The sequence below is a fragment of the Megalopta genalis genome, chromosome 7 (genome assembly GCF_051020955.1).
Source record: "Megalopta genalis isolate 19385.01 chromosome 7, iyMegGena1_principal, whole genome shotgun sequence".
Lineage (NCBI taxonomy): Eukaryota > Metazoa > Arthropoda > Insecta > Hymenoptera > Halictidae > Megalopta > Megalopta genalis.
In genome coordinates, this window is record NC_135019.1 from 19,618,497 (window position 1) to 19,635,894 (window position 17,398).

Consider the following 17,398-nt stretch of genomic DNA (forward strand, 5'->3'; position numbering starts at 1 on the left):
TAAAATTTCGCAAAGTTTACTATCTGTATTTTATACTCTCACTGGACCATAACTTCATGGTTATCAAATGCGCGAAATTTCAAAGTTGATAAGCTAAAAATTTCACTGTTCACAAAAATATTCTGTACTAGTTGTTGATTAATGATAGTAAACATTTATCAGTCATATTTAGTATTATTAAAAATGTTCAATATACCAGTTATGCGTGACTCAAGATGGCAAATTTTTATATTTAATTAATTAAACAAGGCGAACACAATAAATGCTAGTAATATTTTTCTTGAAAGTTTATTCAAAAATATGAAATATATTTAACTATTATGTTACAATTTGTACATGTATAATTAATAACATTATTATGAATGAAATGAATTATCGCATATATTTTGAAAGATAGTTTTAAAAATAAATTTATAACAAAAAACACACGTTCTTTTTAAACTAAAAAATTCTTTGACATTGCGAAGAAAATTATTCTAAAGAATTTTCTACAAAAACAAATTTAATTCAAATTCAAGAATAATAGTGACAAAATTCTGTTTACCTTTAATGTTAAATTATTTGAATAATTATATCAATTATATACTAGTAGTTTTTCCAATAGATGAAAAATACTAGAATATACGAATAGTACGAATATAAGTGAAGTGCCACTTATACTATTAAAAGAACAGAGAGTATTACATAGCAGAAACTATTGTAAAATTCCTTGTAGACAGATCTGCTTCTAAATTGGATACTATGGTAACGGTATTTGTCATTTAATGAGTTTACTGAAAGGCAGAGATATTGTTTCATGGAACTTTTTCACAGGTCACATTGTAATTTAGAATTCTTGTTGAGATCGAAGTTTTGCACAGAAAAGCTCTTTATAAGAGAACTACAAATGTAAAGAAAGTACCAATGTTGCAAATTAATAATGTTTGTTCAAAAATTGTTTAAACATTTAAATCATCTCAGTTTTTCGGCTGGTTAGACTCTTCTTTATCAACGCCCAATCCTCAAGAATATCTGCATCGTTTAGCATGTAAACAATGTAAGGCCCAGCAACGGAAACTGCTCTTCTCCTTTCAGTGTGATTTCTACGTCTTCTACCAGTCGAGTTTAGCCATAAATCGGCATGAATATCAACATTATTTCTATCTTCTTCCAACCTTCGAATTTTGTCTTGCAAATCGTTATGAATGCAATCCCAGATAAATTCTTTCTCACTTTCGAAATTTTGTAATGCAGCCTGCTCCTCTGCCAAAAATTTGTTTTGTATATTCTGTAACCTGTATTGTTTTAGTATTCCAGCAACTTCTGTCTTTGTTTTCATATTCTCTTTTAAACGTTCTAGTGGTATTAAATATTCTTCAGATTTTCCAATTCGAACTTCTCCTAGTTTTGTATCTACTTGAGTAATCCTCTCACGATAGAGTCTAAAATTTTATTTTAGAATATGCATTATGACTTTTTCAGTTATAGCTAATTTATTCAAGTGAAATTTATCATTCAAAAACAAATAACTTACTGCTCTTTAAGGAGTGTAAATTGTCTTTCTAAATCTACTAAGTTTTCCATACATTCATTACGTCGTCTTTCGCATTCATCCTCATCCATCTCTGAAGAATCATCGCTATCGCTATGGTCTGCACTGCTGTCGCATGATGCAGAACTCTGATTACTTTCATTGCTATCGTGTGACATTTCTTCCCCTTCTGCTTCTGATTCATCTTTCACGCTTGGCATCTGTCTAGATATTGAGAAAAATTTGATAATAAATGAAAACTACTTTTGAACGTAATTAAAAGAAAAGCAATATCTTTTGTGAAGTTTGTTTTGATAACATAACCTTAAATGCATTGTTTACTTTGTTTCAAAAGTTTATATTTAAGTAATAGTAAAATACAATGAAGTAGAATAAATATTAAAAAATTCTGATACCAACATTAAAATAAAATGAAAATATTTATTCTATTAATATTTATTATTTTACAAACAGAAGCTTTTACTGACGAACTTTTAGAAATTACACAAAAGATGCATTACTTTTATAATATTAAATACTATACTTACTGTAAAATACCTATATGTTTAATTATATAATAACTAAATATATTTTAGATCGAATTAATGTCTGTCAAATCTATCATGAAGACAACCATTCGTACGCATTCGCATCAGTTCCCACTTTCGCACTTGATTATTTGAAATACAGAGAACTTGATGAGAAGTGAAGACTCCAATATTTTTTGAGAACATCTGTGTACGCATGCGTACGGAAGTTGTATTTATGTAGATACATATTAAGAAATTTAATATTATCTACATGTAAATACTAAATTAGAAACATTATTTCATGATACCTACTTACAACATTCAAGCGTTGTAAAGATAGAGTTGCTACATATCATAGAGCAGGCCTCGGAATTAATTTGCACATGATAGAACGGAGCATTTTCGGAGACTGCTCTGAAATATGCTGCAGAGTGGTATCATCCAATCTCATTTATGAGACCTCACCTCCTTCACTTTGCAGCACATTTCAGAGCAGTCTACGAAAATGCTCTATCTCTGTCATAGAGCATATGTATACAGGGTATCCCATAATTATGTTAACATTCAGAAAGGGTTGATTCCTGAGGTCATTTGAAGTAACTTTTTCCTTAGCGAAAATGCAATCCGTGGCTTTGTTTACGAGTTATTAACGAAAAATAGTGGCCAATGAGAGACGAGATCGGTTGGTGCGAGACAGTCAACTGTGTCACTTGTCAATTATGACTGGCAGCAATCAATCCTCTACTCTACGAAGATTTTCAAAAGCAACAAATAATTTCGCAATTTTATATGATTTTGCAGAAACTTGCGTTCATATTCTCTTAGGAAGACTACATATTTAATTTAGTAATTATCTACAAAAAATTCTCAAGAGAATTAGAATTAAGAATTATTGAAGATTGGAATAATTTATCTGCAAAAAAGATTAAAGTTTAGTTTAAGAATTTTGATCCGCTGTTTATATCGAAACTAGAAATGTAGGAGAGAAGAAGCAGTAGCAGGAAGTGCAAAAGTTTCCATATAACCCAGACATCAGGTTTGATTTAAAATTCCAAATAAAAATATTGATTTCTATTTCAAAAAAGTAAATTCATGTTGAAATTCAAGGTAAAATACAGATAAGCAGAAAATTAAGAGAGAATAATAGAAGAAGAGAGAGAGAAAAGTAAGAGAAAATAAAAGAAAATAAGAAGAAAGTAAATTAAATTTAGATTCAAATTAAGAAGAAAACTAAAATTTGATCTTAGGAGAGAGTATATAGAGTAAATTTAGGTTAAAATTAAAAAGAAAATTTGTTTAAATTAAATACCGAAATAACAAAAAAAATGTGTAAATAAAAGGGGAAAAATTACCAGAAGTGACCACTAGGATGGCCAGAAGTGACCACAGGATTAGACGTAATTTTTCAAGTACGAATGTTTCAAGAAATTGTTACAGTGACGAGATTTGTTAATACATTGATTGCTTTTCGATGTTTAATATTTACGAGAATTCTTCTTGCCAATGATATTATTAAATACTCCCGTGCCTATTTCGTCGTATCATTTCGTAACGGAAGTAATTAATAACGTCAAATCGAAAATATTCTATTGATACATTTATTATTTCTAGCTGTTTAATAATAATTATAAGAATTTCTTTTCCTAATGAAACCTTCTAATACTCTCTTGTCCTATCTAATGTTTAAACAAAATTAGATAAAGAAAAGAAAAACTTCGAGATAAAGAAAAACTTTCGAAGGATAAATGTTAGGTAATCCACTTTTACGTACATGTTAGTCATATACTAAGTACGTGTAAACATCCGCGAAAATCATGACTTTTCATACTTTAATAAAATTTTGACAATTAAATCAAAAACTGTTTTCATCATTTATTTTCCATATTTATCAAAAATATGAATCAAAATTAATTAAACATTATTAATTAACAAATGGAAAAAATATTTAATTACCTAAAGTTAAGAATGATTATTTTTTAAATATTTATAGTGAAAATTTCATTGCAATACCTCCAATGGTTCGGAAGTTATAAGAAAATGTCATTGCATCCGATGAATATTTCTATTTGAATTGAGTTACTTTTTCATTCCCAATAGAAAATGCCGGTGGCTCCATCTCGCATTTATCAAGTAGCTATGTACAGAAGATACCGACCTGCAGAATCCGTAAAGTTTCTTAAAACTTTTGATCTCAGAATACGTGTTGTGATTCTGTGTGTCGGACTCACATCATAGATTCCTATAATTGCGGCTAGCTACAGTATTTTCCATAAGTATTGTTGCTGTGGCCATAGAAGTGCTATACATAGCCATCTAGTGGAAGTACTATTATAGACAAGGTATTCCTACATACCTTGTTTGTCGTTTTGCCTACGAGTTTGAGCGTTTTGCCACTGCGTGAAATGGCGCTATTTTCAAATTTATTTCGGAGCGAATAATTGTTACCGATATTTGCACGACTTTTTATGATGAATTCAGTAAGAATAATTTGTTGTTCCAAATAGCGTATATTATTCCCAATTTTTTTAGTAGTTTACATGAACCTTTTACTTACTATGGATACAGGGTACTCTAATAAATACTTCAATGTATCCAAAATACTTTTTATTCCTTATTAAATCTAACGTGGATATTTTTCGATTGTTTCTAGCTTTAAATTAAAGCTAGAAAAATAGACTTTACATTAGAATAATTACAATTATACAATAATTGCAGTTTCATACTAAAGATCTAAAAGTTCCGATCGAGTGCACTGGGAACAAAATTCAATAATTTTACAAAGGAATGAAACTTTTAAATAACTGTAAATGTATGTAAATACTGTTCTTTATTAAAAATCTACCACTATCTCTATTTTTACATTTCCTTCCAATCCGTTGTCTGGTATTCTTCATTTTTAAATGCCGTTTTTGAATTACAGGAGAAAATCTGTTTCCTCCAACGTGTTTCTACAAATCAGAAAATATCCTGTCAATAGTATTCACTATAGCCCACTATACCTGCATATAAATGTAGGCAAAGTATTAATCACGTACTAATCTTGTTACATACATTTCTTTAAGGTTCAACTTCTCCGCTGTCAACGCAAGCTTCCTTATGTTTCGAATCGTAGATGCAGCAGCAATCTGCACTTCTGGATCGTCGGATCCAACCAAACGCAATATATGCTGTAAAAAAAATGCGCTAGAAGTATTGACTGGGATAGCTAGATTTAATTTTGCGACGTAAATAAATTGCAAATATAATAATTGCAAAATTGCAAAATTATTATAATATTTGCATATATTTGCATAATATATAATATTAATATATATTTACATAATATAATAATATTTGCATATATAATATTTGCATTATAAATAATTGCAAATATTATATTTGCATTAAGATCGCAATTGACTTGTATCATATTATTAGTACATTGTTTCTGGCAGAAAGTATTCGATTAAAATCACGAAAAATATCACGAATTTTACCATTCCATTTGACTTTCTCATTAATGAAAAATTTGTCACATCAAACATACGAGTAATAAAAATGATAGACGCTTGATTTCTTTTATCGAATACTTTCTGCTGGGCGTGTATTTTTCGATATTTTTCATTGATACCTTTATCACGCCAGACGAGTGCATGGTAATGCAATTCGAGGGTTCTTTGCTCAAATGGTACGCCGCTATACAAACGCCTCTGAGAACGTCTGTATTTTTGCTGGACATGTATTTAACAAGCGGCGCAACCGCATTTAATTGGCCAAACTTGTAACTATTTTCTTCCCATTCGCTGCAATACGCTACAGCCAAAGTCAAGTTTGCGCGCAGACTTTCATCTTCCTAAATTGCAACAGTTACCGCAATATATTATAGTTATAGTTATCTATAGTTATTATATATTATAGTGTATAGTAATATATTATACTATATATATATATTTATATATTACTATATAATATATAGTAATATATAGTATATATATATTTATATATTACTATATAATATATAGTAATATATAGTATATATATATTATATATTATAATTATCTATATCGTCAATCGTGTCGTATGCTACAAATATAGAAAAATTACCGTTAACACGAGCTTCGCCAGTTCCTCCACCACGCCGTGGTCGCTAAGAATGCCCAGATTTTCCGGATCGGTCGCGATTTCGGCGATGGTAGCGCAAACCGCGCTCAGAACTTCGGTGTCTTTGCTCTTGAGGAGGCTGACCGTAAGTTCTAGTCCGCCCACAAACGCCCGCACCATTTCCGGCGAGTCTTTCGCGTATTTAATACAAGGGACCAACGCGAGACAAGCATTTCTTTTGATTTTGTCGCTGGGATGCTTCAGCAACGACCAGATCAACCGCACGCCATCCAGAACGTGCTCCGGATCGTTGATGATGTCCATGCACTCTTCGTCTTGCGCGCATTCCTTCAACACCAGCGGTACATTCTCCAGTAGAGGCTCGTGCGTGGACGTTAACAATCTGATCTATGCGTTAACAAATTTTCAAAATTATTTCGTATATAGGTTTCCCCCGTACAACACAGTATCGTTCTAGCGTCACTAGTTTCTAGAACCTGCGAGAAGAAGGTTTAATACAAATCCTGAAAGTATAGTAAGTATACAAGGTGTCTCAAAATTATGGTACTTCCGGGAAATGGAGGTTTCCTGAGATCATTCGAAGTAACTTTTTCTTTTACAAAAGTTTTCTCCGAGGCATCGTTAACGAGTTATTAACGAAAAACAGTGACCAATGAGAGACGAGCTCGGCTGGCGCGAAGCGGCCGAGCTAACGAGTGCGCGAAGCCCAGTTCCGCTCATTGGCTCGGCCGACTCACGCCAACCGAGCTCGCTTCTCATTGGTCAGTGTTTTTCGTTAATAACACGTAAACGAAACCACGGATTGCATTTTCGCTAAGGAAAAGGTTGCTTCAAATAACCTCAGGAATCCTTAATTTCCTGGAAGTACCATAATTTTAGGATACCCTGTATAAGAATTGATAGTAGAAGAAGAGCTTCATGAAGCGAAGTGCAGAGCTAAATACAGGAAAGAGTTCTACTTTCTAAACGCAGATTTTGTTTACCGAAAGAGGAAGTTTTGAAAAAGCTTAGTTACGTACTGAGAAGTGTTAGTTGTCAAAAAACAGTGAACTTTTTCGGAACCTGACTCTCGTATTATACGGGGGGTACCTGCGCTACGACACAGGTCGCTTAATTACTGTGTTTCGTTACAAGTTTCGGTAGACCGTCGTTCACTCTGAGGATGGTTCTATTCGCAGGATCCTTGCAACATTCTGCCAGAGCCCCTACAGCGTTTACTTGTACATCTTCGTCTTCGTATTCCTCTAGGAACGTGACCAAAGAAGCCACCAAATCGTTTTGATTAAATCTCGCCACATTCTCGGGGCTTATCGCGCATTTCCAAATTCCGCCGGTGACCGCTGCCAAGAGACTCTTGTTCTCCTGAACCTCTTTACATTTAACTAATTTGCAGAGTATGTCCAGACCGTTTGTCTCCCGAACTATGTCCCTCGCAATCTTGTTCGGGCCGCAGTTGAATATCGCTAGGGCGCAGTTCTCTTTCAATTTGATGTCGTCGTTTTTCAAGTGATGCACCACCGAGTACATGATGCTCGTTTCTTCGAACGCGTCTCGGAAAATTGGCTGCAAATGTCGATTTCCATTTTCGTTTCAAAAGATTACAGCCGACGAAGAGGATCAGGATTATCTATACTCTATACCAGGGGTGTCTAACTCGCGGCCCGAGATGAATATTTTTGATGTCAAGTATCAGGACGTAAAGAATAATATATATATAAATATATAATATATATATATATATATATAATATAACATAATATAATATATAATATAAACAATAATATATTTGTTTCTATGAACATTGATTTTTTGTTGCGGCCCACCTAAAATTAAGCATTGTTTATTTATTATTATGGCCCAAGTTAGCTTTTGAGTTTGACACCCCTGCTCTATATTATAAAAGACTATGCCTACCATGACTGCGCATTGTTGAACAGAACCCATCATGGGTATCACCAACGACGTGTGTTTCGATTTCAAGAAACGCTCCATAATTTTAACCGCGCCGTGCTTGCGAAGCTCCTCTTTTATCTTAGGACTGCTGCTCAGAGAGTCCAACACCTTCGCGCAAGCTATCGCGACCGACATTAATTCCTTGTTAACTTCGTTCGAGGTGTCGAAAGGCTGACGGAGAATAGAGTCGGGTACGTCCATTACGTCCAGCTATAAAAATGCTGTTATAGGAACTTTGATTCTAATGAGTTCGATATTAAAGGATCAGGCATTCATTCGTGGTAGCACTTACAATAAGCGGCACGCCGCCTCGAAGACGTATTTGCTTGCGCGCTTTCCTTATTTGCGCAATAATCGCCATGGTCTCTGCAGCCAGGATCTTCGCGGTAACAAAACTCGCTTATATTCATTTCATCGAAACGAGAGGAAAACATATATACTAATAAACATACATACCGGTCGACTATAAAAGAAAACTAACTTGTATGTCTCTAGCTGGATGTTTTAACATTTGGATCAAGGGTGATACGATGCCCAGATCGATCAAGCATCGTCGCATCTCTGAGGATTTCGCAATCTGCAGCAACACCGCCAAAGAACCGCTTTGACATTTTAAATCCGTGGTTTCGAGAAGATTCACCAAAATCTCTAAGCCCCCCATTTCTTGGATGGCTCGTTGAATGATCTATTTTTTAATATACATACATATATATATATATATATATATATATATATATATATATGTATATGTATATATATTATATATTATTAATTAATATAATATGTTATTATTATTATTATTATTAATATAATATTATATTATATTATTATATATGTATATATATATATATATATATATATATATATAATCTTTTTCTTTATTTTTCTATATTTTTCATAAATTATTTGTTAACATTCGCATGCCGATCCTAGGTAAAATGCAATTTTCAACGAAGCGTTACCCTACTATCGAGGTCGTAGTCCTTCAGCAGGCAAAGCGCCACCAAAGTGGCAGTCTGATTGCCTGCTTTCATATATCTGATAAGCTTTTGTATGTGCCAGAATTCCGAAGGCACTTCCGATAGATCTTCCGTCAATCGTTTCAGTTCCTCGTCGCTTTCGGACTCGGGTTCGTCGTCCGAGCTTTCGTCTTCCATTTTCTCAACAATTTGCTGGACTCGTGGCCCAAATGGCTCTCCTGTGACCATCGACACCAATGGCCTCGGTGGTTCATCCGATTCTATCATTTCCGGGATGTCCGGCTCAATTCTTTTTCCATGAATGATAAAATAATAAATCAAGAACAAATTCTTATATATAATTTCTACAGAATCATTTATGTCTTACTTTGCTCTCGTGCAAGGTTGATCTTATAATACTATTATAGATATAATATAAAATATATAAATTATATATTATATAATTATAAAGTATATAAATTACTATTATAGATATAATAGCTATTATAAGAAGCGCTATTTTTAGGTGCTCTAATTCGAAAAATGAAATATAGTAAATTCTCCCTAATTGACCCTCAGCTTGGAAACGAAAATGGACACTTTGGGAAGAGAAGGTACGATTATTCGAGCCTTGCAGCTCGTTTTTATATAATAATTATTGACAATCGAAAACTATAAAAACGAGCTGCGAGGCTCGAATAAATCGCATCTCCTCTTCTCAAATTGTCCATTTCTGTTTACATATTCAATGACAATTGGAGAGAATTTACGGTACATCCATTTTTGTCGTGATTGCATAAAGAATTATGAAAATTTCGGGTGAAATTCTCCCTAATTGACCCTCAGCTTAGAAACGGAAATGGACACTTTGGTAGGAGAAGATACGATCATTCGAGCCTTGCGGCTCGTTTTAATAGTTTTCGATTGTCAATAACTAATATATAAAAACGAGCTGCAAGGCTCGAATAATCGTACCTTTTCTTCCCAAAGTGTCCATTTTCGTTTCCAAGCTGAGGGTCAATTAGGGAGAATTTACTATATTTCATTTTTCGAATTAGAGCACCTAAAAATAGCGCTTCTTATAATAGCTATTATATCTATAATAGTAATTTATATACTTTATAATTATATAACATATAATTTATATATTTTATATTATATCTATAATAGTATTATAAGATCAACCAGAATACTCGTATCTCTTCTTCCCAAATTGTTCATTTTTGTGTACTAACTGAGGATCGATTAGGGAGAATTTACTGTATGATATAGGACTTACGTTGGTAAAGGCTCGAGGTCCATCTTCTTGGCATCTTTTTTCCGTTTTGGCGGCATGGTGTATTAATTGTGACTATCTGAAGCGTTTGCACAATTCTCGCTATGTTGTTAATCGAAAACACTTGTTAAATCGTTCCGCGCAATTTTCTGATGTGTTTGTGCCAGCGTGTTTGAAGCTTATCCTGCGTTGAACGCTTTCATATCGACCAAACAATACGTCGAGATCATATTATGAAAGTTCATTATTTTAAAGACATTAACCTATTCGATTTGTCTTATCATTTCGGTGAAGCAATTTGTGTAACATTCTTGAAATTTGCCATATACAAATCGAATTTCAGTTACCAATTAAAGAACTCGATTTACCAACTTCAAAAAACCGTATTGTCTTTCTTTTTGTTCCGATCAATAGTAGCACTCTGATTATTGTAATAATTAATACTTCACCTTTGTATAAATTTTCATTTATTTAAATGTTTACGTATTCTACAATTAAATTATACACGCAGCTAATTAATAATCAATTGTCGTCGATAAATTTGAAGTTTTTATAAAAAAAAGTAAATTAAACAATTTTTTCTAAGAAACAATGTGAAAGATATTGCCCGTATTCATAAGGTATATTTTATAGTCCCATTAATTTGACAATTCTGAACTTTTCTTGAATTTTTTACATTTATCAACAATGTAAATAAAAATCCTATCTTTTCGTAGGTAAGAATTAAAAATGAGTTAATTAAGCTATAAATCGCAAAATGTGAACAAATTTTTGAAAAAACCACATAACTAAAAGATTTCAATTTTTGATTCCAAATAACAATTACAATGAACTGAAAATTCTTTTTATTGGCAATAATCAATAATGTTGAAAAAAAATTTTATTTCGGTCACTTGTAATCGTTTTCGATGAAGGAAATTTATCCTAATTATTTATAACAATTATCAGTGACAGAAATTGTGCTTACGTTACTCATAACAGGCGAGAAAAATTGATTTCAATTGTTCATAACAGTTATCAATAAAAGAAATTATATTTTACAATGTATTCACTTCTACATTCTACTGAATGTTCTCAATCAAGAAATTGGCATTTCTATTTCTCAGATATATTACAAATTATCTTCAAAGCTTCAGAAAGATTCACTTTGGTGCTCTTAAAATAATCTTCGATATCTCCAGTTTTAAATATAAAATTTCGGTAGCGCGCGTAATCTGAACTAAGCTGTGTTCAAATCGCAAGTTGTAAATCGCAATTTACAATACGAACTCGTTCGTAGACGAACGCTGGAATGTTGGTCAACCTGAAATCGCATTGAATGAAAAATTGATGAGCTGTGAGCATCCGCAGTGCGCATCGTGTGTTGTGTTGTGAATGGTGTCGTTACGAGCCACTTTCAGCCAAAAGTTTACTGTCTGGCCTATGATCTGCGGCCGCGAAAATGTTTGTGCGTGACATTTAAACATCGACGTGCACGCGCAGTGATTCTGTGGAAAATCTAAATGAGAAAAGCGTCCGCTCTTAGTTTCCGTACGACGATATAATCGTGTTGTTCGTAGAGCGGGAACTGTCGAATATCACACAATGGCAGATTTCGACGCGATCTACGAAGAGGAGGAAGAAAATGAACAAAATTTGGAGGAACATTACGTGACAATGGTGCCGGATCCCATAGTTATTCGGGGAGCTGGAAACATGACTGTGTAAGAAAACTTCTATTGTCTTTTCCATCGTTACGTACATACGGGCTTCAAGATCTTTTGAGGACAAATGAACAAGGCTACAAACGTTTTTTTACTGAAGATATCATCTGATTCATCATTTTTTTTTGTATTTTGAACGATGTTCATATTATATATGGTGCCACTCAAAAGTGTTCAAACGCTCGCTATTAACGCATTACTTACTAGTGGTTATCAAATTATCTTTAGAAGTCTGTGATTCACAACTAAGGATTCCTTCATGAATTTTTCATTTATTATAATAGTTTCAATCACGTGTCAGAGAATCACTGTCAATAACATAATTTAAATCATTGCGTTTAGAATTATTATTCGAGCGAATATTTTAAGTATATTAATACTTTCTCAAAATGTAAAATATCTAAACAAGTGTTTTAAACTATAAATGATAATAATATGCATGTCAGACTTTAAGTTCTGAAAGTAATGTTTTATGTATTGTACAACACGAGTATTGAAATTATGCATACAAAATTTAAAGTGAATCAAATAATATTTGCAGAAATTATAGAACATTTCTTGTAAAGTTTCACTAAACAGTTGCAAAAGTTTTCATTAAATCTATGTAGTTTATTTTATATGAATAGTGCTGATTTTTTTTTTTAGTTCTCTTAGTACGTATCTCAAGAATGATTATAATTATTTAATCTTTCTCGATTTATGCTCATAAATGTTCTCCAGAGTTAATCTTGTAGAGTCTGGGAGTATAGCACTGTGTGCTAAATAAATCAATGTCAAAAATTGATCTTGACCTCTATTATCACATAAAAATAATAAAAATGTACAATGCCATTTAAAAATCTTGAAAAATGTAACCTGGAGAAATTTTATTTGCTTGTTCAAAAATGTATGTAGCATTCCATTTAAAAAAATAGTGAAAGTATAAAAAAATAATATGCCGTTGTATTGTTTTAAAAAGAAACAGTACTATTTTTTCCTGAACATTATATATTTTCACTGTTTACGAAATTTGAATAGTGGGTGTTTAAATACTTTTGCAAGTCACTGTAAATAAAGTTGATATTTGCAATGTAGTTTTTACGAATTCCTAACAATTATAGTAAATGGAAAGAAAATTATGTACTATTTCTATTGTATTTTCCAATGTTCATTAGTACAAATAGATTTACTTTTCAGATTTGGTCTTAGTAATTGTTTTGAATCGGGGTTTCCAAATGAGCTGGTATCACGCGTTGCCCCAGAAGAATTCAAAGCAACTGTTATGAGAATAAACAGTGTGTTGAAAAAAACTTTACCCGTTAATGTTAAGTGGTTATTTTGTGGCTGTGTCTGCTGTTGTTGTACATTAGGTTGTTCTCTTTGGCCTGTCATCTGTTTAAGTAAAAGAGTAAGTATTCAATCATTGTTAAAACTACTGATCTTATTTTTTACATATTTTCTACATTTATTCTGTAGAAATCATTCTCAGACTAGAAGTCTTCTTCTTTCGAAGAAACAATAGTGATGCTGTTTTTTTAAATTTGTATATCTTTATACAGACACAGCACTCGTTAAACAAATTATTAGAATGGGAAAACAGTAGACTATATCATAAACTTGGATTACATTGGAGGCTGGCAAAACAAAGATGTGATACGTCGTCTATGATGGAATATGTAAGTAAATGTAGAAAAAAGATTAGCTACATGGCACTCTAAATAATTTAGCGTACGTTTGTATAATTCTCAATTTAAATATTTTAATATATTCAACACCATATTAAAATATATGAGCTCCTACTGTTTATAGTTACATCATTATCAAAGCTACTATATATGTATTGATTCTTGCTTACATATAAGCAGCACACTTACTTGTTTTCACTTTCCAGGTTCTATTAATTGAATTTATTCCAAAAATACCCATATACAAACCTGACTAAAGTCAAGATCTGGATTCTTATGTAAGTTGTACACATGTAGCAAATCAGTGCAAGTCTGTGACATGCAAAAGCTGTACACTTCTGGCTTAAAGTGAAATGAAAGAATACCACTATAGATAGCACTTGCAGGAGGCATATTTTTGTAAATATTACGTGTAGGATTGCACAGTACAATAATTTGAACGAGATTCGAATGTTGAGTATACTAATCTACATTAGTTTTATCTCTTAAAAATCATCTAATTGACTAAGTATAAAAATGCAGGCAATTTTCGTTTAGTTTCTATCAAATGGAATTTACTTTGTTTCCTGTTATTGCTGCATTCAAAACTGAAGATATTCAATACTTACTCTGTTGCTCTGGAAAAGTCAAAAAAACAGGATCATGTACATGTTAAAAATACTGCTTGACGTTTAGTTTGCTAGTCATTAATACATAATTGTCTTGAACATCTTTGTTAATACTTTCCCAAAATACACACTTTTCGATCAGTACACTTTCGATATAATTAAGAAACAAAATTTTAAAAAGAATTAAACTGACAAGCTAAAAGTTGAAAAGTATTATAGTTCTTTGTGTTGCTATTCAGTGGCTGTGATTGAGAATATAAGACTAGCTTTCAATTCAAGCATGTATATTATACAATTCTTAAAAATTACATGTATTTGTGTTTGTAATTTTTATTCATAAGCACATCAAAGAACTTTTCATTTCTCTAAGGTATGTACTTAATATGTGAAATTAATAATTATAGTTAGATTGTCAATATTTATGCAGACAGATGTATCATTACAAACACAAATTTGTAAAAAAGAAAATATTACACTTCATTGAACTATTTTGAGTACTACGTTTTGCTGTTCAAATTAATATAAATGCATAAATATTTACAGTCTAATTATAATATAAATTTTCCTATATTAGAATAATAATTTAATATCCAGTACAGTGATTCATATGAACGTTCATCTTGTGAAGTATAATTAACAGACATTATGTTGCACTTATATTTTAAGGAGACCATTTTATAAAATGCAGTTCAATAGATACGTCAAACATCGCATCAATAAAATCGATGTAATTAGCTGTAATCTATACACAATGTGAGTCTTAGAATCTTTATTCGGAAATCGATATACATACAAAAATATTTTGAGATGTACTGTGCAATGGAACCATGAGCGTAAAGAACAGTTGCTTTTCTTGTGTGTTTAAAAAATTATAATTAAAATAGTACTGTGCAAAATCGATAAATATTAAGGTGGACGTACTTCTAAACAGCGTATTTGTAATGTACACGTGTAATCAATGTTTTCTTTTCTTTTCTTTCCATCAGAAACATTAACTTGTTTACTCTTATTGATATACATAGAGTGCAAGTATTTCCTGTGGTTCATAAATGTGTAAATGTAAATATAGCATTGGCAAACACAAGAAATGAGAACGGAGACAGCCATGTGTTAATAAACATTCGGACACGTATCTTAATTGAATATTGTAATTATATTTAGTAAACTGGTAGGACTAAAAAAAGAAATTCATCATTTTCGTTGATTATACATTAATAATATAAATAGTAAATTACCTGCGTTATATTTTGTTGGTAGACAAAGTAAAGCGATGTTACACATTTTCATGAGTGTGACTGTAAATATGTTTAAAAACGAAAAGAATTTTAAATATTTAAAGAAAATACTGGTAAGCAGAAATTGTAAAGAACAACTATAGAAAGTATAGAAATTCCCAATATTATAGAATTATTTCGAAGTGTATATTGAGTCTGACGAATTTATTAGTATTCGAAAAAATAAACATTGTTATTAAATGAAAGATTCCTTTGAAAATATACAAATTTATTTATATATTGGAATTGTAATAGAGAGAATTGGCGTAAGAGATAAGAAGGTATGAAATTACAAATCAACTTATACAGGGTAAGTCATCTAACTATGCCACCTAAATTTATTTGTAAACTATTTATTATATAAAAAAATATTTCAAATAAAAGTTGTTCAGTATCAAATCGGGCATGCAATTCAATAGTTAATTTTCTTATATTTTTCTCTTTAATCGAGGTATAAAGGTGACAAAAGCTTTTGTATATCCCGGTAATAATTAGTTTTTGTTCTTGTGTACCTTAATCATTTTTCACTCAGCATACGTCGCTTTTATGAATCACAAGATTAAATATTACACATATCACCAAAAGCCCCCTTTCAAATCTCGGTAAAAAAGTGAAGTATAAAAACTAATTCTATTGTACATCTTACTCAATATCAAATAATTGTTGTTTGAAACATTTTTTTATGCAACAGACAATTTTCAAGTAAATTTAGCTATTATACTACTTACCCTGTATAGTATTTACCAAGATATACAAAATTTACTAGATGAGAGGGATATATTTTTGCTAGAGAATCAATAACAGAAGAATAACGTCCCTAGAAACAAGAATTTATTATTCCTATAGTTATATTCTTCAGCCTCAAAATAGGACACTACATTCATGCCACAAGTTTCGTACTTATGATTCAAACTTCTGATATGATATCAGTTTTTGCCTAATGAGAAAGTGTTCTCTGTCTCTCTCTCCCTTCGTGGGACTTATTTACAGAAAACTATGTTCAAAAAATGAAAAAATGCAACACTTGCCAATCTCCATTTTCAATGGTACAGTGATAAGAAATGATCTTGTACTGCCTACTGAGTAGCTACCTCCAAGTCTGTTCTTCTCAATGTATTTATGATCACGAACCCATAATCTTCTCTGATGTGGTAGTCCATGTCAGACTAGTCATATTCGTTGGCAAGTTTTTTGACAATATGAACGTGTCCACTGACATGAAGGAATGGGACAATATGCCAATAACTCTCGCATAATCAACAGTTGTTAAATTTCCCATTTTAGTTAACACTTTATCTACAGTTTACCTACAATGATCTAACAATTCTTTGACAAAATAAGTTTTGATAATCGAGAATTTCTTAATCAGTTTGTTTATAGTGATAGTAATTTTATTCACACATCAACAAGTTATTTTCAGCAATATAATGTTACTTGTTTAGAAACTATCATCTAAAAGGCAATCAATAAGATTCTTTGATTAAAATTCCCAATTTCCGGTAGTTAAAGTGTTATAACGAGACATAACGATATTTAGAATATGTCCATGTTGATCGTGAACAATCTCACAATCATCATTGAGAGTTTTATTTCTTTTCCCAAATGTCGAATTCAAATAGAGCTATAGTACAATCTTCGGTAATGACACTCTCAATTTGTTTTAACTCATTTTTGAGTGTATAGCAACCTCCTATGGAACACTATAATCATGCTTAATACGTTCATTGTGTTTCATGAACATGTGTAATGATATAGTTTGTGTAGGAAAGGGATTAAGAAGATAAAAAAAGTCAAAAACTAATCATTTATCCTAATAAAGA

The 17,398-nt window shown here is 31.7% G+C and overlaps 3 protein-coding genes across 3 annotated transcripts; 1 reads left to right on the forward strand and 2 right to left on the reverse strand.

Annotated features, from left to right (window-relative positions):
• Positions 1-272: 272 nt before the first annotated feature.
• Positions 273-2,199, reverse strand: Brms1 (breast cancer metastasis-suppressor 1-like protein). Its single transcript, XM_033469328.2, has 3 exons — positions 2,059-2,199; positions 1,514-1,735; positions 273-1,421 (listed from the first exon to the last, which is right to left on the reverse strand). The coding sequence occupies exons 2-3, from the start codon at positions 1,729-1,731 to the stop codon at positions 947-949; spliced, it is 693 nt and encodes a 230-aa protein (XP_033325219.1). The 5' UTR covers positions 1,732-1,735; positions 2,059-2,199; the 3' UTR covers positions 273-946.
• Positions 2,200-4,850: 2,651 nt separating this feature from the next.
• On the reverse strand, positions 4,851-10,759 carry gudu (Armadillo repeat-containing protein gudu). Its single transcript, XM_033469394.2, has 10 exons — positions 10,333-10,759; positions 9,057-9,363; positions 8,576-8,779; positions 8,387-8,473; positions 8,056-8,304; positions 7,273-7,704; positions 6,124-6,528; positions 5,651-5,872; positions 5,092-5,207; positions 4,851-4,988 (listed from the first exon to the last, which is right to left on the reverse strand). The coding sequence occupies exons 1-10, from the start codon at positions 10,386-10,388 to the stop codon at positions 4,955-4,957; spliced, it is 2,112 nt and encodes a 703-aa protein (XP_033325285.1). The 5' UTR covers positions 10,389-10,759; the 3' UTR covers positions 4,851-4,954.
• Positions 10,760-11,658: 899 nt separating this feature from the next.
• On the forward strand, positions 11,659-15,784 carry LOC117219842 (cysteine-rich hydrophobic domain-containing protein 2). Its single transcript, XM_033469325.2, has 4 exons — positions 11,659-12,032; positions 13,209-13,419; positions 13,571-13,687; positions 13,903-15,784. Exons 1-4 carry the CDS (start codon positions 11,914-11,916, stop codon positions 13,951-13,953), a joined length of 498 nt encoding a protein of 165 aa, XP_033325216.1. The 5' UTR covers positions 11,659-11,913; the 3' UTR covers positions 13,954-15,784.
• The last annotated feature ends 1,614 nt before the right edge of the window (positions 15,785-17,398 follow it).